This window comes from Lagenorhynchus albirostris, chromosome 1 (genome assembly GCF_949774975.1).
Source record: "Lagenorhynchus albirostris chromosome 1, mLagAlb1.1, whole genome shotgun sequence".
Classification (NCBI taxonomy): Eukaryota; Metazoa; Chordata; class Mammalia; order Artiodactyla; family Delphinidae; genus Lagenorhynchus; species Lagenorhynchus albirostris.
In genome coordinates, this window is record NC_083095.1 from 164781736 (window position 1) to 164804098 (window position 22363).

Sequence of the window (22363 nt, forward strand, 5' to 3'; positions counted from 1 at the left end):
CAAGTATTTTACCCATTTTGCAATTTGATTGTTTTCTTAACAAGTTTAAGAGTTCTTTATATACTCTGGTTACCAGTCCATCATCAGACATGTGTTTTGCAAATATTCTCTCATCTGTGGCTTGTCTTTTCATTTCCTTAAGAGTGTTTTTCAAAGAACAGAGTTAAATTTTTTAAAAATATCAACTGTGCTTCTGGTATTTCATCTAAGAAATTTTTACCTAAAACAAGGTTGCAAAGCCTTTTCTGTCTTCTAGATGTTTTACAATATTTGGTTTTACATTTATGTCTCTGATCCATTTCAAGTCAACTTTTTGTATATAACATGAGAAATGGATAAAAGATTCATTTTTTCACATATTCATGTCCAACTGTTCCAAAACTACTTGTTGAAAAGACTTTTCTTTCTCCATTGTCAAAAGTCAAGACCATACTTGTGTGGATCAATTCTGAACCATCTATTTCTGTTCCATTGATTCTAGCAATACCACACTACCTTAAACACAACAACTTTATAGTAAGACTTGAAATCACATAGTGGGAGTCCTCTAACTTTGTTGTTTTATTTCACATTTTAGTTACTTTAGGTCCTTTACTTTTCCATATAAGTTTTAGAATAATCTTGTCAATTCCTACAATAAAGCTTGATAGGATTTTGATTGGTATTGTGTTGAATCTATGGATTAATTTGGGAATAATTCACACCTTGACACACTGAATCGTCCAATCCCTGGACACTGTATGTCTTTCCATTTACTTGGGACTTCTTTGATTTCTTTCATTAACGTTTTATAGTTTTCATCACATCAATCTTGCATGTTTTTGAGATTTATCACTAAGTAGTTTTCATTTTGTGACACTATAGTAAATGGTAGTTTTTAAAATTTCAATTTCCAGTTGTTCACCACTAGTATGTACATAAAAATACAGTTTTCGAAAAAACTGACTTTGAATCCTGCAACCTTATTAAACTTACTTAATAGATCTAGTGGCTTTAAAAATAATTCTTTGGAAATTTTTATGTAGACAATTATGTCTATACAGACAGTGTTATTCTTTCTTTTTCAATCTTTTGTCTTTTATTTCTTTTTCCTGTCTTACTGCACTGACTAGGACCACCTCCAGTATGATTTTGAATAGTAGTGGTGAAAGCACAAGGGGGAAAGCACTGAGTCTTTCTTCATTAAGTATGCTGTTAACTATAGGGTTTTTGTGGATATCCTTTATTAGACTGAGAAAATTCTTTCATTCCTGGTTTGCCAAGAGATTTTTTTTTTTTTTAGATGTCGGGGGTAGGAGTTGATTAATTAATTTATTTATTTTTGCTGTGTTGGGCCTTCGTTTCTGTGCGAGGGCTTTCTCTAGTTGTGGCAAGCAGGGGCCACTCTTCATCACAGTGCGTGGGCCTCTCACTACCGCGGCCTCTCTTGTTGTGGAGCACAGGCTCCAGATGCGCAGGCTCAGTAGTTGTGGCTCACGGGCCTAGTTGCTCTGCGGCATGTGGGATCCTCCCAGACCAGGGCTCGAACCCGTGTCCCCTGCATTAGCAGGCAGATTCTCGACCACTGCGCCACCAGGGAAGCCCTTGTCAAGAGATTTTATCATGGTTTATGTTGAATTCTGATTGCCTGCATCTACTGGGATGAACATATGGTTTTTTCTTTAGTCTGTTGACATGGTGAATTACACTGATTTACAAATTTTGAGCCAACGTTGCATCCTGGGAAAAATTCCACTTAAATGATAAGTTATTCTTCTTATAAACTGTTGGGATGAATTTGCTAATTTTTTTACATCTATATGCATGAGAGAATTTGGTCTGTACTTTTCTTATTAATGTCTTTGGCTGGATTTGGTATCAAGGTAATTAACACTGGTCTTATGAGTTGGGACATGTTCCCTCCTCCATTTTCTGGAAGAGTCTGCATAAATTGGTGTTATTTCCTAAAATGTTTGGTAGAATTCAACGGTGGAGACATGCAGGTCTGCGGTTTTTGTTGAGGGAAAATTTTGAATCACAAATGCAATTTCTTTAATAGAGATAGGATTACTCAGGTTACCTATTTTTTCTTGAGTGAGGTTTAAAGAAATTTGTGCATTTAAGTTATGAAGTTTATTGGCATAAAGTTAACATTCTGTTATGAATTTTTAATATGTGTAGAATCAGTAGTGATGTCTCCTCTTCCTCATATACCTGGTATTTGTAATTTGTGTCTTCTTTTCCTGGTCAGTCTGGCTAAAGTTTATTGAATTTATTGATCTCAACTAGATTTTGGTCTCATTTTCTCTATTGTTTTTGCTTTCTTTTAAAAAAAAATTTATTTATTTATTTGGCTGCATTGGGTCTTAGTTACGGCACGTGGGATCTTTGTTGCAGCATGTGGAATCTTTCATTGCGGCACATGGGCTCTAGTTGTGGTGCGTGGGCTCAGTAGTTACAGCACAGGCTTAGTTGTCCTGAGGCATGTGGGATCTTAGTTCCCCAACCAGGGATCAAACCTGCATTCCCCTGCATTGGAAGGCAGATTCTTAACCACTGGACAACTAGGGAAGGCCCCTGTTTTTATTTTCAATGATTCTACTTTTGTCTTTATTATTTCCTTCCTTTTGCTCACTTTCATTTTAACCTGATCTTCTATTTTCTTAATGTAAAAGCCTACATTAGAGATTTCAGATTTCTTTCTAATATAAACACTGATTGTTCTAAATTTCTACCTAGACACTGCTTTAGCTGGACCATACAAATTTTGGCACACTCAAATGTTCATCTTCATTAAGATATTTTAAAATTTCTGACTTTCTCTTTGACTATGGGTTATTTAGAAATGCATTTAATTTCCAAATATACGGGGATTATCCGCGTATTTTTGTTACTGCTTTCTTGTTTAATTCTGTTGTGGTCAGAGAACACGCTGATTTCTATTTTAAAAATTTGTTACGTTTGTTTTATGGCCCAAAATATTGGTCCATCTTGATGAATGTACCATAAGCACATGAAAGGAACGTGTATTTTGAAACTTATTTAATGTTCTATAATGTCAATTAAATCAAGCTGGATGATAGTGTTGTTCAAGTCTTCCACGTCCTCCCTGATTTTCTATCTATTTCTACTGATTACCAAGAGAGGTAGATTATTATTTGTATATTTCTCCTTCAGTTCTATCCATTTTTGCTTCAAGTATTTCGAAGCTCTGTTGTTAGGTACATATACATTTAAAATTGTTATATCTACTTGATAAATTATTTAGTCATTATGTAATATCCCTCTTTATTCCTGGTAACAGAATAACGTTTTACATGTGACTAACAATCCACACCAAAATATGACTAGGAAAAAGAACCCAATATAGTGACTGTACTTTCACCTTTAGGGCAATGCCCAACCTCAAACCCACCTTCATCCCCACCCCCAATTTCTTCTCTTGGAGACTCCACAGCAAGTGGAAACGGTTTCTAAGGGTGAGTGGGGCTTACCGAGTTATGTCACAGAGGTTCTGAAAGACCTTCTCTGGGTTTTTGCCATCAGGGCCACTCACATGCCCCATTTCCTTTAGTTGCTGTACCTTCTGCAGAGCCACACTCACTGCATAGCGCATAAACTCATTGCTGGACCTTAGAACAGACAGGCTCTCTTCATGACTTTGGGTACTGTCCCTAGAGAGAGAAAAAGAGAAAGATTCCTCTACAGCTATTCGGACCTGGAATTAGGTTTTCTAGAGACTGTTCAGGGTAATAGTACAGAGCAAGCTCTAAATGACAGACTCTAAGCAGCCCATGCCTGAGTCACTGCCATGGCTGTCCTACAAATATCATTCTCAGTGTTACCTCACTTTCTCCCCCTCCCCCACTCCTTTAACTCTGATGAAATTTAAATGTCTTAGTTTTCTTTAGTGGTTTTTTGTTGTTGTTATTCTTCTGTTTTTTTGGGGTTTTTTTGCGGTACGCGGGCCTCTCACTGTTCTGGCCTCTCCCGTTGCAGAGCACAGGCTCCAGACGCGCAGGCTCAGCGGCCATGGCTCATGGGCCCAGCCACTCCGTGGCATGTGGGATCCTCCCGGACTGGGGCATGAACCCGTGTCCCCTGCATCGGCAGACGGACTCTCAACCACTGCGCCACCAGGGGAGCCCCTTTGTTTTTTTTAATTCAGGTTTTTCTTTCTTCTTTTTTTTTTTTATCTGTTAGCGTGTTTGAGCTACTTAGGTTGATTTTCTTAGAACACATTGTTGGAATTCATCCTATTTTTTCATTCACTAGTCCATTGTTTCTGATTTTTCCTTTAATAATTCAAAGTATCTCTTTAATGCCTAGGTAGGATTGTTCTGCCTTCATTTCAAGAAAATTACAAACCTCCTACCTTACTTCTTACTGTATATGTGCTAAGAACTGTGTGAATCCAAGCTAGGTAATATCAGTGAGCCTGGGTAGGTATTTTTATCTTCACCACACTGCTGTCTTTAAGCACTCTGTTAGAACCTTACCTGAAAAGAGCGGTGAGAAGATCAGACACAAATTTCATGGACAAAAAACTATCATTTGTTTTGTTGGCCATTTTAGTTTTGCCTTTACCAGCTTTTTCATTAAGGATGTCAGAGAGTTCCTTGTAACACATAAATAAGCTCAGAACGTCCTCAAACTTATTCTTACTGTGTAAAAAAGAAAAAAGAGACCATCAAGGACAAGCATCAGAATATTGTGGTTTATTTTCACAAACAGTAATAAAGAAATCACAATGCTTCTTTAGATGTCATAGTTTAGACCCAACATTACAAATGAATGGATCTTCATTAACATAGCACTCCCAGGTCATACCAATCTGGGTTATTTCTTTTCTTCCCTTATTTATACCAGTCACTGCAGAGAACGAAAGTTCAATACTACCACCAATCAAAATTTCTCTGTTAAAATCAGGAGTTCTTATGTTCAGGGTCTGGGGAATTTTGAATACATTAAAGCCTGCTGGAGGGACAAAATTCACCAGCCTCTTTGGCATATGCTTTGGTGTTCCCTGGTAGAAAGAACATAGATTGGTCTTAGGCTACATGTCCATTAATAGATAGTGTATGGTCTGTGGTCTGTTCATACCTAGCATATTGTGTTAAAACACACACACACACACACACACACACACACACACACACACACATAAAATGAACTACAAGTAGAGTCACAGCAACACCTTACCTGAAATTACTTACAGAGAAATTATATTCTATTAGAACCTCACAAACTCCCATAACAAGAAAAGCACAGATATTGTTTTTGATGCCAATACCAGTGCTCTGAGAAAAATCTGCTGATTTGTCCTAAAAAACAGAAGATAAAATTAATAAGCTACTAAAAACCTCCATTATTCAACACAGCTGAGACTTAGCAATTACCAGTTCAAAGTCCTCTAGTTCACTCTTAATCATTCTACTAGTAATAGACTCCAACATATCATCTAAGTCTTGGTAGAATCCCTCTTCTTCCTCCTCCTCTTCTTTCTGCTGTAGGGGCATCACTCTACTCTTATACCAGGCCAAACAGTGTTGAATACAACAAAGCAGACAATCCTGCAGAAGAAAATAATAATTGAATATTCTTGTTAAAGGATAACCTATGAAGCTGTTGATAATCAACAAATAATCCTTATCTATAAGGCTAAAGTAAGTTATTCATTAGCATCACAAGTTAAGTCAATCTGGATTAACAAAATTGGAAAAAAAATAATTGAACTAACAGAGGCATTGTTTTCTGGCCTTTCCCAAAGGCACTGGCTTCATAAGTAGCTGACACCTAAGAATGCAACATCAGATGTGCTGCCTCTGATTTGGTACGAACACCATGGAGCCAGGCTGTGAAATTAAATCCTCTCTAGCTCCTTTGAGTCACAGAGGCTATTCTAAAGATAGGGGTTTATGTTGAGGGAATCTTTGGGAGACCAATCTTTAGCATCTCTGATCCAGGCTGAGGACATCTGTTATAAGTCACTTGGGATGAGACAGTTTCAGTTTTTATCTTTTCTTCTCTTTCTGAGGCTAGACAACTAGAATAGAAAACCAACCTGTCCTAGTTCCTCTGAAGGTTCGACAGAATGCCAATTCTAGCTCAGCCTAAATCATATACCCCAGACTAATGAAGCAGGCCCCCTGGGTTCATCTGCTTCTGGGTGACCTCCTTCTCTCCATTCTAAACTATATTTATTTAGTATATGTAATCAAAGAGCCATAAACGGGAGATAAAATGCTCCTTGGGAGAAACAATGGATGCCTTGATTTAGTAAAGTGCTGACATGCAGATATCTTACCAAGAAAACCAAGGTGAAGATGGGTCAGAAAAGATAAGCAATTAAGAGTTAAGAGTAAAAATTCATTGGGAGTACCAGGAAGAGCGCTTCACAGGGGAAGGTATCTGTTTCTGAAGATCAACCATATCAACAGGGCTGATAGTTTTACTTAAGAGTAAAAATAATGGTTCTGGAAGGAGGGAAAAAAGTCTCACCAGTGGTTCCTGTAGAGAGATCTGATCTCCTTGGGTCAGAATACAAGCTTCTAATTTCAGAGGTGGCAGCATATCAGGTTCCGGCTCATAGAATTGTTTTAACTGTGTATGGTAAGGAAAAAGATACCATGGCTCATGAATGTTTTTCACTTTTTTAGTGGGTCAAGCTAATGGCACCTTTAATGCTTTCTAAGACATTATTTCCCAACTGTCCAAAGAACACTGCAGCAAAATTTGTGTTGCTTTGACTCAACCATATCCTTTGCCCTTGCTTTAGGTACTGTACCAACTGAGATCTTCTTTCCTATTTCCACTTCATAACCGCTCCTATAAAACATCATACTCTCTCACACCAATTCCTAAATTTGTATAGGCAATCAGCATTTTCAGTATAGCTTGAAGGTTAAGAATATAGGCTCTAGAGTCAGACTGGCTGAGTCTAAAATCCCAGTACCACCACTTATTAATTCAATAAAGGTATCCATGCCTTGGTTCCTCATCTGTGAAATAAGGATATTTATTAATATAAATGTATAAATTCGTATAAGGATTAAACATGCTAACATATGTAAGGAGCTTCAAATACTACTTGGCACATAACAGAGCTCAAAAAACTGTTAGTTAACTCAGCCATAAAAAAGAATGAAATAATGCCATTTACAGCAACAAAGATGGACCCAGAGATTATACTAAGTCAGACTGAGAAAGACAAATACTATATGATATCACTTACATATGGAATCTAAAGTACGAGACAAATGAACTTACTTACAAAACAAATAGACTCACAGACACAGAAAACAAACTTATGGCTACCAAAGGGAAAAGAGGCAGTATAAATTATGACTTTGGGATTAGCAAATACCAACTACTGTATATAAGATACATAAACAACAAGATCCTACAGTATAGCACAGGGAACTATACTGAACATCCTGTACTAAATCATAATGGAAAAGAATATGAAAAAGAATATATATATAACTGAATCACTTTGCTGTACACCAGAAACTAATACAACATTGTAAATCAACGATACTTCCATTAAAAAAAAGGTTATCATTTTTTTTTAACTTTTGGAGTCTGTAGAATTTTACAGGTCCACATACTAACCTAAGTTGGGAAGCACTGGTCTATGCCTTCAGTCATCATTTGCGATGTTAAATGTGCAAATGTAGATGGACTGATCATTACAGTTTGATAGATACAGTATACCAGGATACAAATTTTATATAGGATCAGGTCCAAGGCCCACTGAAAAGCTTTCGATGAATAGTATAGGACCTCCCAATAATTTCTCCATATCTGAGACCGTACTTTCAAATGGAGCTTCGTTAGCAGAATTATCACAAAGCAATGGCATAAAAAGGACGGAGAGGGAGAGGGAGAGAAAGAGCAGTTCCATTTATAGCAAAATGGTGGACTAGGGTTTAGAGAAATCCTCATGGTAAAGAACAGTAAATAATATTGCATTAAAAATTTTATATAGACATATTTATTAAATAGATAGCTAAGAGGAAAGGAAAAGGAAAGTAAAAAGGAATCATGAAATTAAAGACAAAGCCTAGGGTCCTCATGCGGTGGAGGTTGGATCAGAAACCTTCACATAAAGCTCGAATTCTCAGGAGATATTCTTAGTGGATAAACCTAAAAAATAAATCCAGCATATGGAGGAGGATGGTAGAGGGATATGTATCTGCTTAACTGACCCCTGACTTTAGGTGAAGGGGGAAAAATGTCTCTCCTGGGACTTTCTAACCACAAGCCAGTCTCCAAATGTAGATGGGGTAGCATTCACACTACCTGTGTAGTCCGAAAAATCAAAAGCCAAAAATCTAGCTGAAAGTTTAAAGAAAGATAACATATAACTTTGAAAAAAGTTAAGGGAAAAAAAGGAAATAGAGACAATTTCAAATTTTACATAAACTAGACAAAGAGGGAACATCCCTAAATCATTTTATTAATAAGCTCATACTAAACCAAGGAAGTTCAGTATAAGAAATGAAAATTACAGGCCATTCCCTCTTATAAACATATATGTAAAAGTCTTAAATGAATACCAAACCCAGTAGTGTATAAAAAAGGTAATATATCATCATCAATTTGAGTTCATCCCAGGAATGCAATTTTTTTTTTTTTTTTTTTTGGCCGTGCCACACGGCAGGCAGGACCTTAGCTCCCTGATGACCAGGGATGGAATCCACGCCCCCTGCAGTTGGAAGTGCGGAGTCTTAACCACTGGACTGCCAGGGAAGTCCCCCCACCATGTTGCTTTAAAAGATTAAATAATATAATTCATCACAGTAATAGGTTAAAGGAGTAAAATCATAACGGTCATCTCAATAGATACAAAAATGTATTTGATAAAATTCAACATACATTCAAGAGTAAAACAACAGATCTGAAATGGCAGAGGAGAAAGTAAACTTGAAGACAGATTATGAGAAAATATCAAATCTGAAGAAAACAGTGTAAAAATATTGAGGAAAAATGGGACAAGTCTCAGAGATGTGTGGAATAATATCAGGCATTCCAACATACATCCAATGAAGTCGCAGAAGGAAAGGAGAGAAAAAGGGAATAGAAAAAAATATTTGATGAAATAATCAGTGGACATTTCTCAAATTTGGTGACAAGCATCAACTTAGAGATCCAAAAAGCTTAATCAACTCCAAATAGGAGAATAACATGCTTGGACTCTTGAGCTACACGATCTGAGTTCAAATCCCAGCTCTGCCACTAATTAACTGTGTGACCTTGGGCAAATTAAATTACTTAACCTCTCAGACCCTTAAAATATAAATCTGTAAAATGGAGATAACAGTTTTTATTTCACAGGGTTTTGTGAGGACTAAATGAGATCATCCACCATATAATGCTTCATAAACTGCTTGGCCTTCTATAAGTGCTAAACGTTAGGTATTGTTGTTATCACTATTAGTACATAACAGTATCTTGAACTCTCTCAATATATAAAAAGATTCATGTAATGAAATATTATTTAGCCATAAAAAGGAATGAAGCACTGATACATGCTACAACATGGATGACCCCTGAAAACATCAGGTTAAGTGAAAGAAGTCAGTCACAAAAGACCACACACTGTATGATTCCATTTACATGAAATGTCCAGAATGGGCAAATCTATAGAGACAGAAAGAAGATAAGTGATTGCTTAGGGGTAGGAGGTTGGGGGAAGGATGGGAGAATTAGAGGGTGGTAGCTAAATGGCGTCGGGTTTTTTTTCCTGAGGTGATAAAATGTTCTCAAATTGATTATGGTGATGGTTGCACAACTCTGCAAATATATGAGTTATATTTTTTTAAATGGGTGAATTGCATGGTACGTGAATTATATCACCACAAAACTGCTATTAAACTGTTATTAAAAAAACATTCAAATAAATTCTTAATGAATAAACGTTGAGTAAAAGATCTTATTTACAGCAGATATTCTCCAGTTGAATTCTTCTCATCTTGATAATCCTCTGAAATATTTCATAATTTAAAGCTTTTTTTAAAACTGAGAAATACAGAAAATAACCTAATAGACATTCATTAATATGTCACTCAGATTTAACAAATGTCAATATTGTGCTATATTTTCTCCAAATCTCTCTTTGTCTTCTTTCAGAAATAAACATAACAAATAAAGCTGCTGATGGCCTCTGTACAAATGGTTCTTCAGAACGTCCTTCTAACTTAGGATGCAGACTGTTAACTGAGAGGGATAACTGTCAGATAATGGCAATAAGTGGTGATTAAAATAAAATAACATGAAATAGCATCACATACCTCAGGCATGGTCACAATGTACCACTGCACTAGTTGGGAACTATTTCATATTTTGAAAATTATGAAGAATGTCAATCGCCTCTTAATTGCCTTAGTATCTGTTCCCTTATATCCACATTTTACCTGTGAGAGCAGAGTTTGCATGATTGAATTAGCCAGCTGAGAATTTCTTCGAAGGACATCATAGAACCCCTAAAAGGAATCAAACAGAGGACAAATAAGCTCTTTGATGAATAAATGAACAACAATATCCTAACAGATTTAGGTCTATGATCCATTACAAGGTACTTTTTTTTTTTTTTCCAGCATCTGTAAACTACATTTACTGAGTGCTTACTGGGCACATCAGATACAAAAGAGTTGGGACTGGGGCAGGTAAGAACTTAAGAAATTAAATATACACATTAATTTTACCATGAATTTAACTACTAGGGAAGTACAAAATTTGTACAAGTTATACTTTATAATGAAATTTTGACGTCTGTCCAAAGGGTAAGTTATACATACAATGCAGTAAAAATGTTTTAAAATTGTGCTTAGTATCACAGAACTACCCCAAAATGGGTTGATAAAATGCCTATACAGCATTATACAGATATATTTCACATTAAAGATTGCTTGTAAAGTACAAATACTTTGACCCCATTGCTGAGAAATCTATGGCTGACAACTATATGTGCAGTTCCTCTAAGAAACATCGCAGTATTTGTAGTCCATCTCACCTTTAAACTCCACCTTATTTTTAGTTTCACTTACGAGTTCTCTTCAGAACCGTTTATATTTCTTTTGTCTGATCATCTTCTTTGAGTTTCCTGATTTCATTTTTTAAACAATTTATAGTTTCACGACTTGCTTTTAATCTCTTTAAGCTCTGCAATTTCAAAGTTTGTTTTTTTTCCCCACAGCTTCTAATTTTTCTCTGGTTTTCACTTCAAGTTCTGCAAGTTCTGTTTCATGCTTATAGGCTCCTAAGGTAAGCTGACGAGATGTTGTTGTTAATAATTATAGCATCACTGCTGTTGGGTCTTGAAATATCATTTCATCATAGAACTCTGAAACCACTGTCTTTTTTCCCAGCATTGCACTGGTGTCTGATTGAAATAGCTTTTTTTTTTTTTTTTTAATTAATTTATTTTTGGCTGTGTTGGGTCTTCGTTTCTGTGCGCAGGCTTTCTCTCGTTGTGGTGAGCGGGGGCTACTCTTCATCGCGGTGCGCGGGCTTCTCATTGTCGTGGCTTCTCTTGTTGTGCAGCACAGGCTCTACACGTGCAGGCTCAGTAGTTGTGGCTCACGGGCTTAGCTGCTCTGTGGCATGTGGGATCTTCCTAGACCAGGGCTCGAACCCATGTCCTCTGCATTGGCAGGCAGATTCTTAACCACTGCGCCACCAGGGAAGCCCCTGAAATAGCTTTAATAAACGATACGGGGTTACAGGTCTTCCATTAGGATCAATGAAAAATATTTTGATGATTATTTCGAATTCACCCCAACCTGTTTCAGTAATTTCAGATGGAGGCTTAGTAACAACTCTTAAAGGATTGCCATAGCTTTCATATAACTTAAATTGGATTTTCTTCACATATGCTGACATATCCTCATTTCTGTATGGTTTTACATATACTGTCCACTGATGGGTGTGCCCATCCTCTTCTCTTTTCTTTCCAAAATATGGGGCAACATTACCATAAACTATTGGTTTAACGACAGTAACCCCCTTCACTCTCCCGCCGGAGTCAGGTTCAAATTCGGCCATTCTCTTGAACATACTGTCCTACGGAAGAAGCCGCCGCTGCCAGGGAAAGAGACTGGGGCCAGCGGACTCGCCGCTGTGCTCCTCCCGCGCGGGCCCAAGGAGGAGGGTTTCTGGCCGAAGGAAGACGAGTCAGCAGTGCTCAGTGTGCTGAGGAATCACCAACGCCTCACGGCAGAGGGCGTCACGGAAGCCCATTCAGCCCCACGCAAGACGGGAAAGGTGGCGGCTACAAGGTAATTTTTAAAATTTGGAGGTAGATAAGATTGCGATTTTTTTTTTTTGAATATGGATGACTGTGCAGAAAAGAGTTATCATTAACACAGTGGTCTGAGATTGCTATCCTTAGAAAGGTCTGCTTCCAAGGTTGGCCCTTGGCTGGTGGCTGGGAATTTGGCTGGTAAACAGTTTTTTCCTATACTGATATAAAACTCCCTAAACAATGAGAAGCTTACTGTGCCTAAACTGTTTGTACAAACAATATAGTTTATGCTGAAAACCTGATTTCCCTCTGGGAGTTAGGAATTTTGGTACGTGCTAAGTAAGGGTGCCTATGTGACCAGCTGCCAATAAAAAGCCTTGAGTGCTCTCTAATAAGCTTCCCTAGTAGAATACGCTTTGCATATGTTATCACAACTTATTTGAATATGCTTTGCATACGTTATCACAACTCATTTGCTGGAAGAATTAAGTGCATCCTGTGCAATCTCACTTGGAGCGGACTCTTAGAAGCTTGCACCTGGTCTCCTGTGGACTTCACCCTATTTGCCTCTCGCCTCTGCTGTTTTTTGCTTTCTATCCTTTAACTCTAAATCTCAGCCATGAGAACAAATTTACGCTCAAGTTTTATCAGTCCTTCTAAAGAAATCTTTAAACACAGAGGTGGTTTTGGTACCCCCAATACAACAAACAATTGTTCCAGCACCGTTTGTTGAAAAGACCATCCTCTCTCCACTGAATTACTTGGGATTTCTGTGAAAACTCCACTGACCAGGGACTTCGCTGGTGGTGCAGTGGTTAAGAATCCGCCTGCCAATGCAGGGGACACAGGTTCGAGCCCTGGTCCGGGAAGATCCAACATGTCACGGAGCAACTAAGCCCGTGTGGCACAACTACTGAAGTCCACCTAGAGCCCGTGCTCTACAACAAGAGAAGCCACTGCAGTGAGAAGCCCCCGCACCGCAACGAAGAGTAGCCCCAACTCACTGTAACAAGAGAAAGCCTGTGCATAGCAATGAAGACCCAACACAGCCAAAAAATAAATACATTAATTAAAAAAAAAAAAGAAAAACCTTAACTGACCAACTTTATACTTGTTCAGTTGTTTTGTTCATTTTAGGTGGTTTACACTCCACATTAATTTTATTATTATTATATACATTTTAAAATGTATTTATTTATTTTTGGCTGCATTGGGTCTTCGTTGCTGTGCACGGGCTCTCTCTAGTTGCAGAGAGCGGGGGCTACTCTTCGTTGCAGTGCACGGTCTTCTCATTGCAGTGGCTTCTCTTGTTGTGGAGCACAGGCTCTAGAGCACAGGCTCAGTAGTTGTGGCGCACGGGCTTAGTTGCTCCGCAGCATGTGGGATCTTCCCGGACCAGGGCTCGAACCTGTGTCCCCTGCATTGGCAGGAGGATTCTTAACCACTGCGCCACCAGGGAAGCCCCACATAAATTTTACAATCAACTTCTTAATTTCTACAAAAAGAGCCTGGGATTTCATTGAATCTACAGATATTTCTGAGACTTAAAAACATTAACAATATTAAGCATTCTCATCTGTGAACATTGCATATCTCCCCATTTATTTAATTCTTCTTTAATGTCTCTCAGCTATTTTGAGGTCTTCAAGTGTACATATCTTGTGCATATTTTGTTGAATCTATCCTTAAGTATTTTTTTTATCTACTATAAATATTGCTTTCTTTCAATTTCAAACTGTTCATTGCTAGAAAATAGAACTATAATTGATTTTTGCATGGTTACTGATCTTGCATACGACCTTACTAAACTCATTTTTCGCAGACTTTTTGGTATTGTCTATGTACACTAAGTGAACAACACAGCTTTACTTCATCCTTTCAAATCTGTGTGCCTTTATTTCTTTTTCTTGCCTTGCTGCATTGGATCAGACCTTCACTTTAATGCAGAATAAAAATTTTGAGGACAAATATCCTTGTTCCTGATCGAAGGGGAAACACATTAAGTGTCTCACTATTTATATCAGATGTAGGATTCATAGACACCCTTTATCAGGTTGAGGAATTCCCCTCTAATCTTAGTTTGCTAAGAGCGTCTGAGAGTTTTACCACAAATGAATGTTGAACAAAGATATTTTTAATTATTATAAAAATTCAATGCTTGCCAGAGTATGCCAGTAGACTTTAAAATGTTCTAATCTTTAACCCAGCAATGTGGTCAAATATTCAGGTACAACAACACTCATGGTGAAAAACTGGAAACAACAGAAATGACCCAGAACAGTTAAATAAATCACTGTATACACAAAGAACACTTTTTAGCATTAAAAATTATGTGTCAAAGAACATTCCATGAAATAGGAAAATACATATTACAACATAATATTAAGAGATAAAAGCTAGATAAATCTTATGATTCCAATTTTGTATAAATATACATATATGAGTGCTGGGATTAGTAATAATATTTTTAAAAATATTTTCCTGGGGCTTCCCTGGTGGCGCAGTGGTTGAGAGTCTGCCTGCCGATGCAGGGGACACGGGTTCATGCCCTGGTCCGGGAAGATCCCACATGCCGCGGAGCGGCTGGGCCCATGAGCCATGGCCGCTGAGCCTGCGCTTCCGGAGCCTGTGCTCCGCAACAGGAGAGGCCACAACAGTGAGAGGCCTGCATACAGCAAAAAAAAAAAAAAAAAAAAAAAAAAAAAAAAAAAATCCTGTACTTTCTATATTTTCTACAATAAACCTGAAAAATCTGATGTCTGGTACAGTGCCTTGCAACCACTGTAGCTCAATAAATGTTATTTTAAAAAGGGCAAATAGGGGCTTCCCTGGTGGCTCAGTGGTTAAGAATCCGCCTGCCAATGCAGGGGACTCGGGTTCAAGCCCTGGTCTCGGAAGATCCCACATGCCGCAGAGCAACTAAGCCTGAGCGCCACAACTACTGAGCCTGTGTTCTAGAGCCCATGAGCCACAACTACTGAGCCCACATGCTGCAACTACTGAAGCCCGCGTGCCTAGAGTCTGTGCTCCACAACAAGAGAAGCCACCACAATGAGAAGCCCGCAAACCACAAGGAAGAGTAGCCTCTGCTCGACAAAACTAAAGAAAGCCCGCGTGCAACGAAGACCTAATGCAGCCACAAATAAATTTAGTAAAAAAAAAAAAAAAAGGGCAAATAAAAGTATTACAATAGCTGTTCTCTGAAATGACTTCCACTTAATCTACTTGCTAGATCATCTAATGCTCTCCATCCTATGAAATATGTATGCTGAAGTACACAGCATACTAAATGCTAGCAATCGTAGTGCAATCCCTCATGACTGCAAACTTTTGTTCCCACTGGCTGAATTATATCCTAATCACAAGTCAGTAGTAATACTGTTCTCTCAGTTTTTGCTAATTGTACCATCATTGTTAATTATGTGATCTAATCAGACATTCTGTAAACTGTTGGAAACCAAGTGCAAAATGAAAAAGAAGTTGTTTCTGGGAATTCCCTGGCCGTCCAGTGGTTGGGACTCTGCACTTTCACTGCCGAGGGCACAGGTTCAATCCCTGGTCAGGGAACTAAGATCCCACAAGCCATGTGGCATGGCCAAAAACAACAACAACAAAAAAACGAGAATTTGTTTGCATAAAAACTAAGTTGAATGTTTTGGAAAGACTTAATAAAAGTAAATCTCTAAAACCAATTTCTGATGAATTAGGGATAAGACAATTCTAAAAACTTAGGGGAAAAACTGAACATATCTAGAAGATTTCTATACTAAGACTGTATCTGAAGTGTTTTAAAGTTTTTATCCTACTTTACATAAGCAAAAACTTGAAATTATAGGCAATACATTAAAGTTATGGTTTGTTTGAGAGACAGGAAGTTCCAAATGGCAGACTCATACTCAAAACCAAAAGGACTTGGCCTTAAAGCAAAAGACTGGTAAATTAACAGTACATTTAAATATTTCAAATTAAAATAAAACATTTAAGGTGTTTTAACTATTCTTTATGATTCCTCACCTTAAACGACTTTTTGGCTAATCATCACTAACTACTGGTCCTAACTGCATTAAATAAGAGCATATTTACTGTACTTTGATAATCAGAAAAAAAATTATTAAAATTAAAAGGATTATTAGCGGAGTTGGGGAGGGAAGTACTACATCTCTTCACTCTGCTGATTTACCTCATAAAGCATGAGTCGAACATCAGCCTGCTGGCCTAAGCATCTCCTCAAACTATCCATGATCTCAAGGCAAAAGGTTTCATTGGCGACAGAATTGTAACGGCTATGGACATCCACATGGACCTGAAAAGAAGAGAGGCCAGTTCATGTCTATCTTACTAGAGTAAGTAGTTTCTATTAAGGGGGTAAAATGAGCTGATGTACTTGGTCAAAGAACCTTACATTTAGCTTTCCCCATATGCCAAAACCCAGGACTGAGGCAGATATTATAATCATTATTAGGCCATGATAAGTTATCACTCTTATTCTAGTTTGGACTAAGAGAATTTTCAAGCACTTAAAAAAATTAACTCTTCCTTATTCCTTAAGATTTTCCTTGGCAATGTCACCTGCTTAGGAAGGCACACAGATTATTTCATGCTTCTAGAATTCAGTAGTCATAATAAACTTGATTTTACATAAAAGGTCTAAAAGACTTCCTTACATGTCTTCAATAGCTAGAAGAATTGAGCTATTTTTGGTTCCGTGAACTCCTGAGAGGTTTAGGGGTAGGTAGTTATTTTCTTCAGATATGGACTTGACGAAGAATAACACTGCTTGTTTGAGTCATATAATAAATTCAGCCATTATAGACCAAGAACTCCTAATCCTCACTTCAGGCATCTTAGTGAGGAAGTTAATACTGACTGAGGTCAAATCCCAGTTCTACCCATTACTGGCCATATCACCTTGGGCAAGTTATTTAACCTCTCTCAGTCTCAGTTTTCTTACCCTTAAATTGGGGATAATAACAATACATAAATGATACCCAGTGTTCCTAATATTTAATCTATGCCATATGTTATAAACAAAAGTTTTGTATAGTTATACCAGAGCAATAAAGGATTCTTAATGAAACTAGTAAACAGATACGTCTCTTATTATAAATTGTATATTACTGAATTTAAATGACAAAGACAATTTTATTGCTGCAAAACCTAGATTATCACGTTACTGTAAAATGTTTTGTTTTCTCAGGTTACAGGTTTTAATAGATGTACAAAGTAAATAAACTATTAAAACTGGGGACAATAACAGTATTTAGCCTCAGAGAATTGCTGTGAAGATTAAATGAGAAAATAAATGTAAAGCACTTAGCATAGAGTCTAGCACAGTGCTGTCCAGTAGAAACACAATACAAATCACAAATGCAAGCCACATATATAATATTAAATTTTCTAGCAGTCAAATCAAAAAAGTAAAAAAACTGGTGAAATTAATTTTAATATTTTATTTAACCCAACACAGCCAAAATATTATCTCAACACATAATCAAAATTAAAAATTATTAACGAGATAGTTTACATTCTTTTATCTCACACAGAGTCTTCAAAATCCAGTGTGTGTTTTACACACAGAGCAACACTCAATTTGAACTAGCGACATTTCAATCAATATTCAGTTCAACAGCCACCTTGAGGCCAGGGACTACCATATTGAAAAGCACAGTTAACACACAGCAAATTTTCCATTAAAAAGTGTTGGCTGATATCATCATCATCATCAGACTCTCAGTTTCAGGATCATTTGTACAACCAGAAAAGGAGTAAAAGAAAAGAGTCTGCACATCATCAGCTCCTGCATCAGTGCACACACTATAAGCTGGTGTGAAAAAAAATCCTTACCTGGCTAATTCCAATAGACTGACTGCACTGAGAAGAGGACAAGCTGCCTAAAACTTTAAAGTTCTTCAGGAGCAGCAAAAACCCAGCAACTGCAGATTTTCGGGCATCAAGCTGCCTAGCTCAGGAATAGACAGAGAAGAAGTTACCAAACAGTACTGATTTCACAGGAATAGGCTTCTGGGTCAGAAAAATTCAGTTACTTCTGTACAGGAAAGGAATATGTATAAACAATGAAGCACAGAGCAAAATAAATTGAATTTATATACTCAAAATAAGGCATTGGGGCTTCCCTGGTGGCGCAGTGGTTGAGAGTCTGCCTGCCGATGCAGGGGACACGGGTTCGTGCCCTGGTCTGGGAAGATCCCACATGCCATGGAGCGGCTGGGCCCGTGAGCCATGGGCGCTGAGCCTGCACGTCCGGAGCCTGTGCTCCACAACGGGAGAGACCACAACAGTGAGAGGCCCGCGTACCGCAAAAAAAAAAAAAAAAAAAAAAAAAGGCATCGGCTGTTCACAGCAATTAGTAGTATAGGAATTCAGCTGAATTTTGCATTATCTACTTAACCTCTGGCACTATCTATACTTTCTTCTATCCTGCTGACAAGTCTATGAGGGAAATGAGAACAAGAGTGCTGAAAGGCTGTACAATGGGTTGATAACTCAAATGTAAGTACTAAATATAGCAAAGGAAATTGCTGATTTTCTCTGAGTTTAAAGGAGCACTTCCTTTCTTCATAGAGGAGTGCAGTGCTTGGTGCCTTATAAACCCTCCATCCAGAAAAATGATACACTCATCTCACTGAGGCTCAATGATTAATGCATGTTATAGATGCTACAATATACAACCTTGGCCTATCAGACATGCTTTTGGGTAAGGAGTAACAACAAACTGTCAATTCTAGAATAGGGATAAACAGCATATGGCTACTTACTAGTTGCTCCTCTGAATATCCATGAGTGTATTATAATATGGCCAATGTGGTATTAATTTGGTATCTTATCCTTAAAGTAACAAATGCTTCCCACATATTACCCATCTCATAGTATCTTTAGGAGATGGTATTATCATCTCTAAGTTTGGGTTAGGAATTTGCATGACTGCTGTGAATAGGTTGTACTAGAGATGACTGCAGAGAGGACTCTAAGTAACATTAGAAAGCATCACTTCCTCAGCTCTCATGGGAGGCTACATACCTGGCAAACATAGCTTTCCGAAGGACAAGTATCAAGGAGTCTCTTATTGACAAGCTGACTTTTAGAAGGGGCTGAAAGAGGAAGAATCAGTAGGTAAAAACAGCAATTTGTTTATTAGCCTTAGCACATTTCTACTCAATACTGTTACCATTTGGCTTTTATAAGAAAGTTTGGCTCTGTTTTATAAACAAGTTGCATTGTTTATTACACTTAGTAATAAGGACAATTTTATATTTTGAAATGCTAAATTGAAACTAGTTGTGAATACCTTTAAACCTACTGTCCTCAATTAATAATTTCCTAAGAGCCTTTCAATTACTTCACTAACTTGAAACTGAATCAAAGGAGAGAGAATAGCACTATGAAGAGGGGGTAAACTTGGAAAATAGACTCTATTTTAATAGAAAGTTTTATGTTCTAGAATCAAGGAAAACAGTATTTCTTACATGTATATGTGTAAGAAATACATCAGACCTCCACTCGGCAGTTCAACCTCAGTTGTGGTGAGCTCTTTAGGAGTCAAGACTTACCTGCACTGCCTTCATCAGCCCTTGTACGGTTTGAAGGGGCAGAAAGGACAAATAGTCAAAAGTTTCTGTGACTTTAGAAGAACAACTTTGAAGAACTAAGGGTGAATACATGATGATATCTGAAAGCAGGTCTGAAAAACAGAATCTATAATCAGTTGCCTCAAATAACTAAAAACGTTTCAAATAAAAGGAACATAAAATGGAGAAAGAAATGGTAAAAAGTTTTTTGTTTCTTTCTCAAATAAGTCAAGTACACTGCAACATAGATTTCTACTGATTCTATGTATTAAGACTTTAAGGTCAATGTAACCAGGATACTTGTAAAATTTCTTCTGGTGATAGTGTAAGACTACAAAAATTAAACTGTCTAAAAGAAAGGAAGAAACCCATTATACTGCCTGAATAAGTAGTACACATTGTCTTCATATTTCCAAACTGAAATAAATCAATAAATATTTATGAATTTCTATTATATGCAAGCATAATAATATGGTCCTATAAGGAATATTCAAAAGCACAAAACCTGGTCTCTCTTCCTTCAAGAATGTTAATTTAGCTGGAAGTGAAGAAAAAAATATTTTAAAAGAATGAAAGAATAGAATGATACCAAAAATCTAATAATTCCAAACATTGTTTATTGTCTAGCAAATGGTAAAGAGAGAGTTTAAACAGGAGCGCAAAGGAAGAGATCATTATGAGATGGTGTGCTTTAGGAGAGCAAAGAGAAGAAGGAATTTAAGCTGGATTCTAAAAGATGGGTAACATTGAGATGCACAAAGAACTGGAAAGAACTATTATATTTAAAGGGAAAAGTACGAGTAAAAGTACAGGAAAGGCAAGTGTAAGACATATTCAGAGGATGGTGGGGAAATCTGTGGAGACAGGGTGAAGCATTCAGAAAAGTAAATAATGGAAGTTAATGCTGGAAAGGTAGGTTGGATCAAATTGTCAAGGACTTTTTTTGGCCGTGGCATGTGGCTTCTGGGATCTTAGTTCTGCGACCAGGGATCAAACCCAGGCCCATGGCAGTGAAAGCACTGAGTGCTAACCACTGGACTGCCAGGGAATTCCATCAAGGACTTTAAATACCAGGATAAAGAGCTGGTAATTTATGAAAGGAGGTATTAGTGAGTTTTGAATGACAGAGTGGTATTTTAGGAATACTGATCTGGCGGCAATTTGCAGGCAGAATCACTGCAGAGAAAAAAGAAAGCAGGGAAACCAGTTAGGAAGCTGTGGTAGTAGTCTAAATGCAAGGTTATTAAGACTGGGAATTAGGCAATGGGTGTATGTGTGGGGGGGAGGGTATAAAAAAGAAGAAAGAGGTAACAGTATGACGGAAAGAATGAAAGAACTTAGGTACCAAGTGTATTTGAGAAGATTAAAAGGAATTCTAGCCTCTGAGACTCAGAGCCGTGTTTCAGATAACAGAAACAGGGACAACGGAAAGGGGAATTTGTTTGAAGGCAACAGTATTGCATTTGAAATAAAAGGAAAAAAAATACTAAATGGAAATATCCAGCAGGAATGAAGTCATTGAAGCAGTGAACTAAGGAAAGAGGAGAGTCTTGACATAAAGATTTGGGAGCCATGCCCACAAAAGACCCCACCAAAATAACTGAAATCATGAGAAGTGGTACGATATCTGCAAGTAAGATAATATATAAAAAGAGGGACAGACACTGCCCACCAAGATGGAGTAAGAGTAACCAGATTTATCTTCCCACTTTAAACATCTACAAGAAAATAAGCCAAATTACATGAAGCAACAATTTTCAGACACCAGACAAGAAGCAGTACAGACATTGATCCCTAAGAGAAGGGAAATAAATGAGGAGAGGCTTATAATAACTGCCCCATCTTACTGCCTGGAGGGTTTCTAGGCAGTAGCACAGAGAGGGGAAACTCAGAATCCAGCGGTCTTCCTGAGTTACAGAGACAGAGTTGACAATTCAGGAAAGCTAAGGCAGCTAGAATTCATAGGGCAGAGTACCAGAAAGGAAAGAGCTGCATGGAAAGAGGGCCCTGGAGATGTGCAGGTAGCTCCCCTTGTATGTTAGCTGCATGCTAGTCAGTGCATCTGTATGAAAAAACAATCTAAGTCAGGGAAAAAATCACAGGCAAGCAGTAGGCAAATCCATTCTCAGAGGTCATAAAGGACAGGAAATAGTTTATATTCACAACATCCACAGTGGAGACACCTCATAATATACAAGGAGCATTGCTTTAATTGTAGCACCAAGTTGGCCCTAGATTAAAGACTGTCTGGTCTTATATAACACAACATAAAAATAATCATAAAAAGGATTAAATGCTTTCCAAGAAACTTAAAGCTCAATAATATTCGAAGGAAAAAAAAATCCAGCAAATTAACAATGTGAAGTTCACAGTATCTGCCATCCAATCAAAATTATTCATCAGGCAAAGAAGCAGGAAAACACAACTCATGACGACGAGGAAATAAATCAATAAAAACAGATCAGAAATTACACAATGATAAGAGTTAGTAGACAAGGACATTAAAAGAACTAAAATAAATATATGTTCAAGAAGGTAAGGGAAGGGAATT

The 22363-nt window shown here is 37.5% G+C and overlaps 1 protein-coding gene and 1 pseudogene across 2 annotated transcripts in view; both read right to left on the bottom strand.

Moving 5' to 3' along the window:
* FANCI (FA complementation group I) overlaps positions 1-22363 on the bottom strand; it is a 73837-nt gene that overhangs the window by 15769 nt on the left and 35705 nt on the right. For both annotated transcript variants that reach the window (XM_060159075.1, XM_060159066.1), the window contains exons 14-23: positions 19795-19925; positions 19265-19335; positions 18071-18185; positions 16407-16529; positions 10398-10466; positions 6481-6582; positions 5379-5552; positions 5182-5303; positions 4479-4643; positions 3474-3653 (exon numbers count right to left, since the gene is read on the bottom strand). In XM_060159075.1, coding sequence (XP_060015058.1) covers positions 3474-3653; positions 4479-4643; positions 5182-5303; positions 5379-5552; positions 6481-6582; positions 10398-10466; positions 16407-16529; positions 18071-18185; positions 19265-19335; positions 19795-19925 — 1252 coding nt within the window. The remainder of the gene's footprint in view (positions 1-3473; positions 3654-4478; positions 4644-5181; positions 5304-5378; positions 5553-6480; positions 6583-10397; positions 10467-16406; positions 16530-18070; positions 18186-19264; positions 19336-19794; positions 19926-22363) is intronic.
* On the bottom strand, positions 10813-12085 carry LOC132525788 (YEATS domain-containing protein 4-like; annotated as a pseudogene).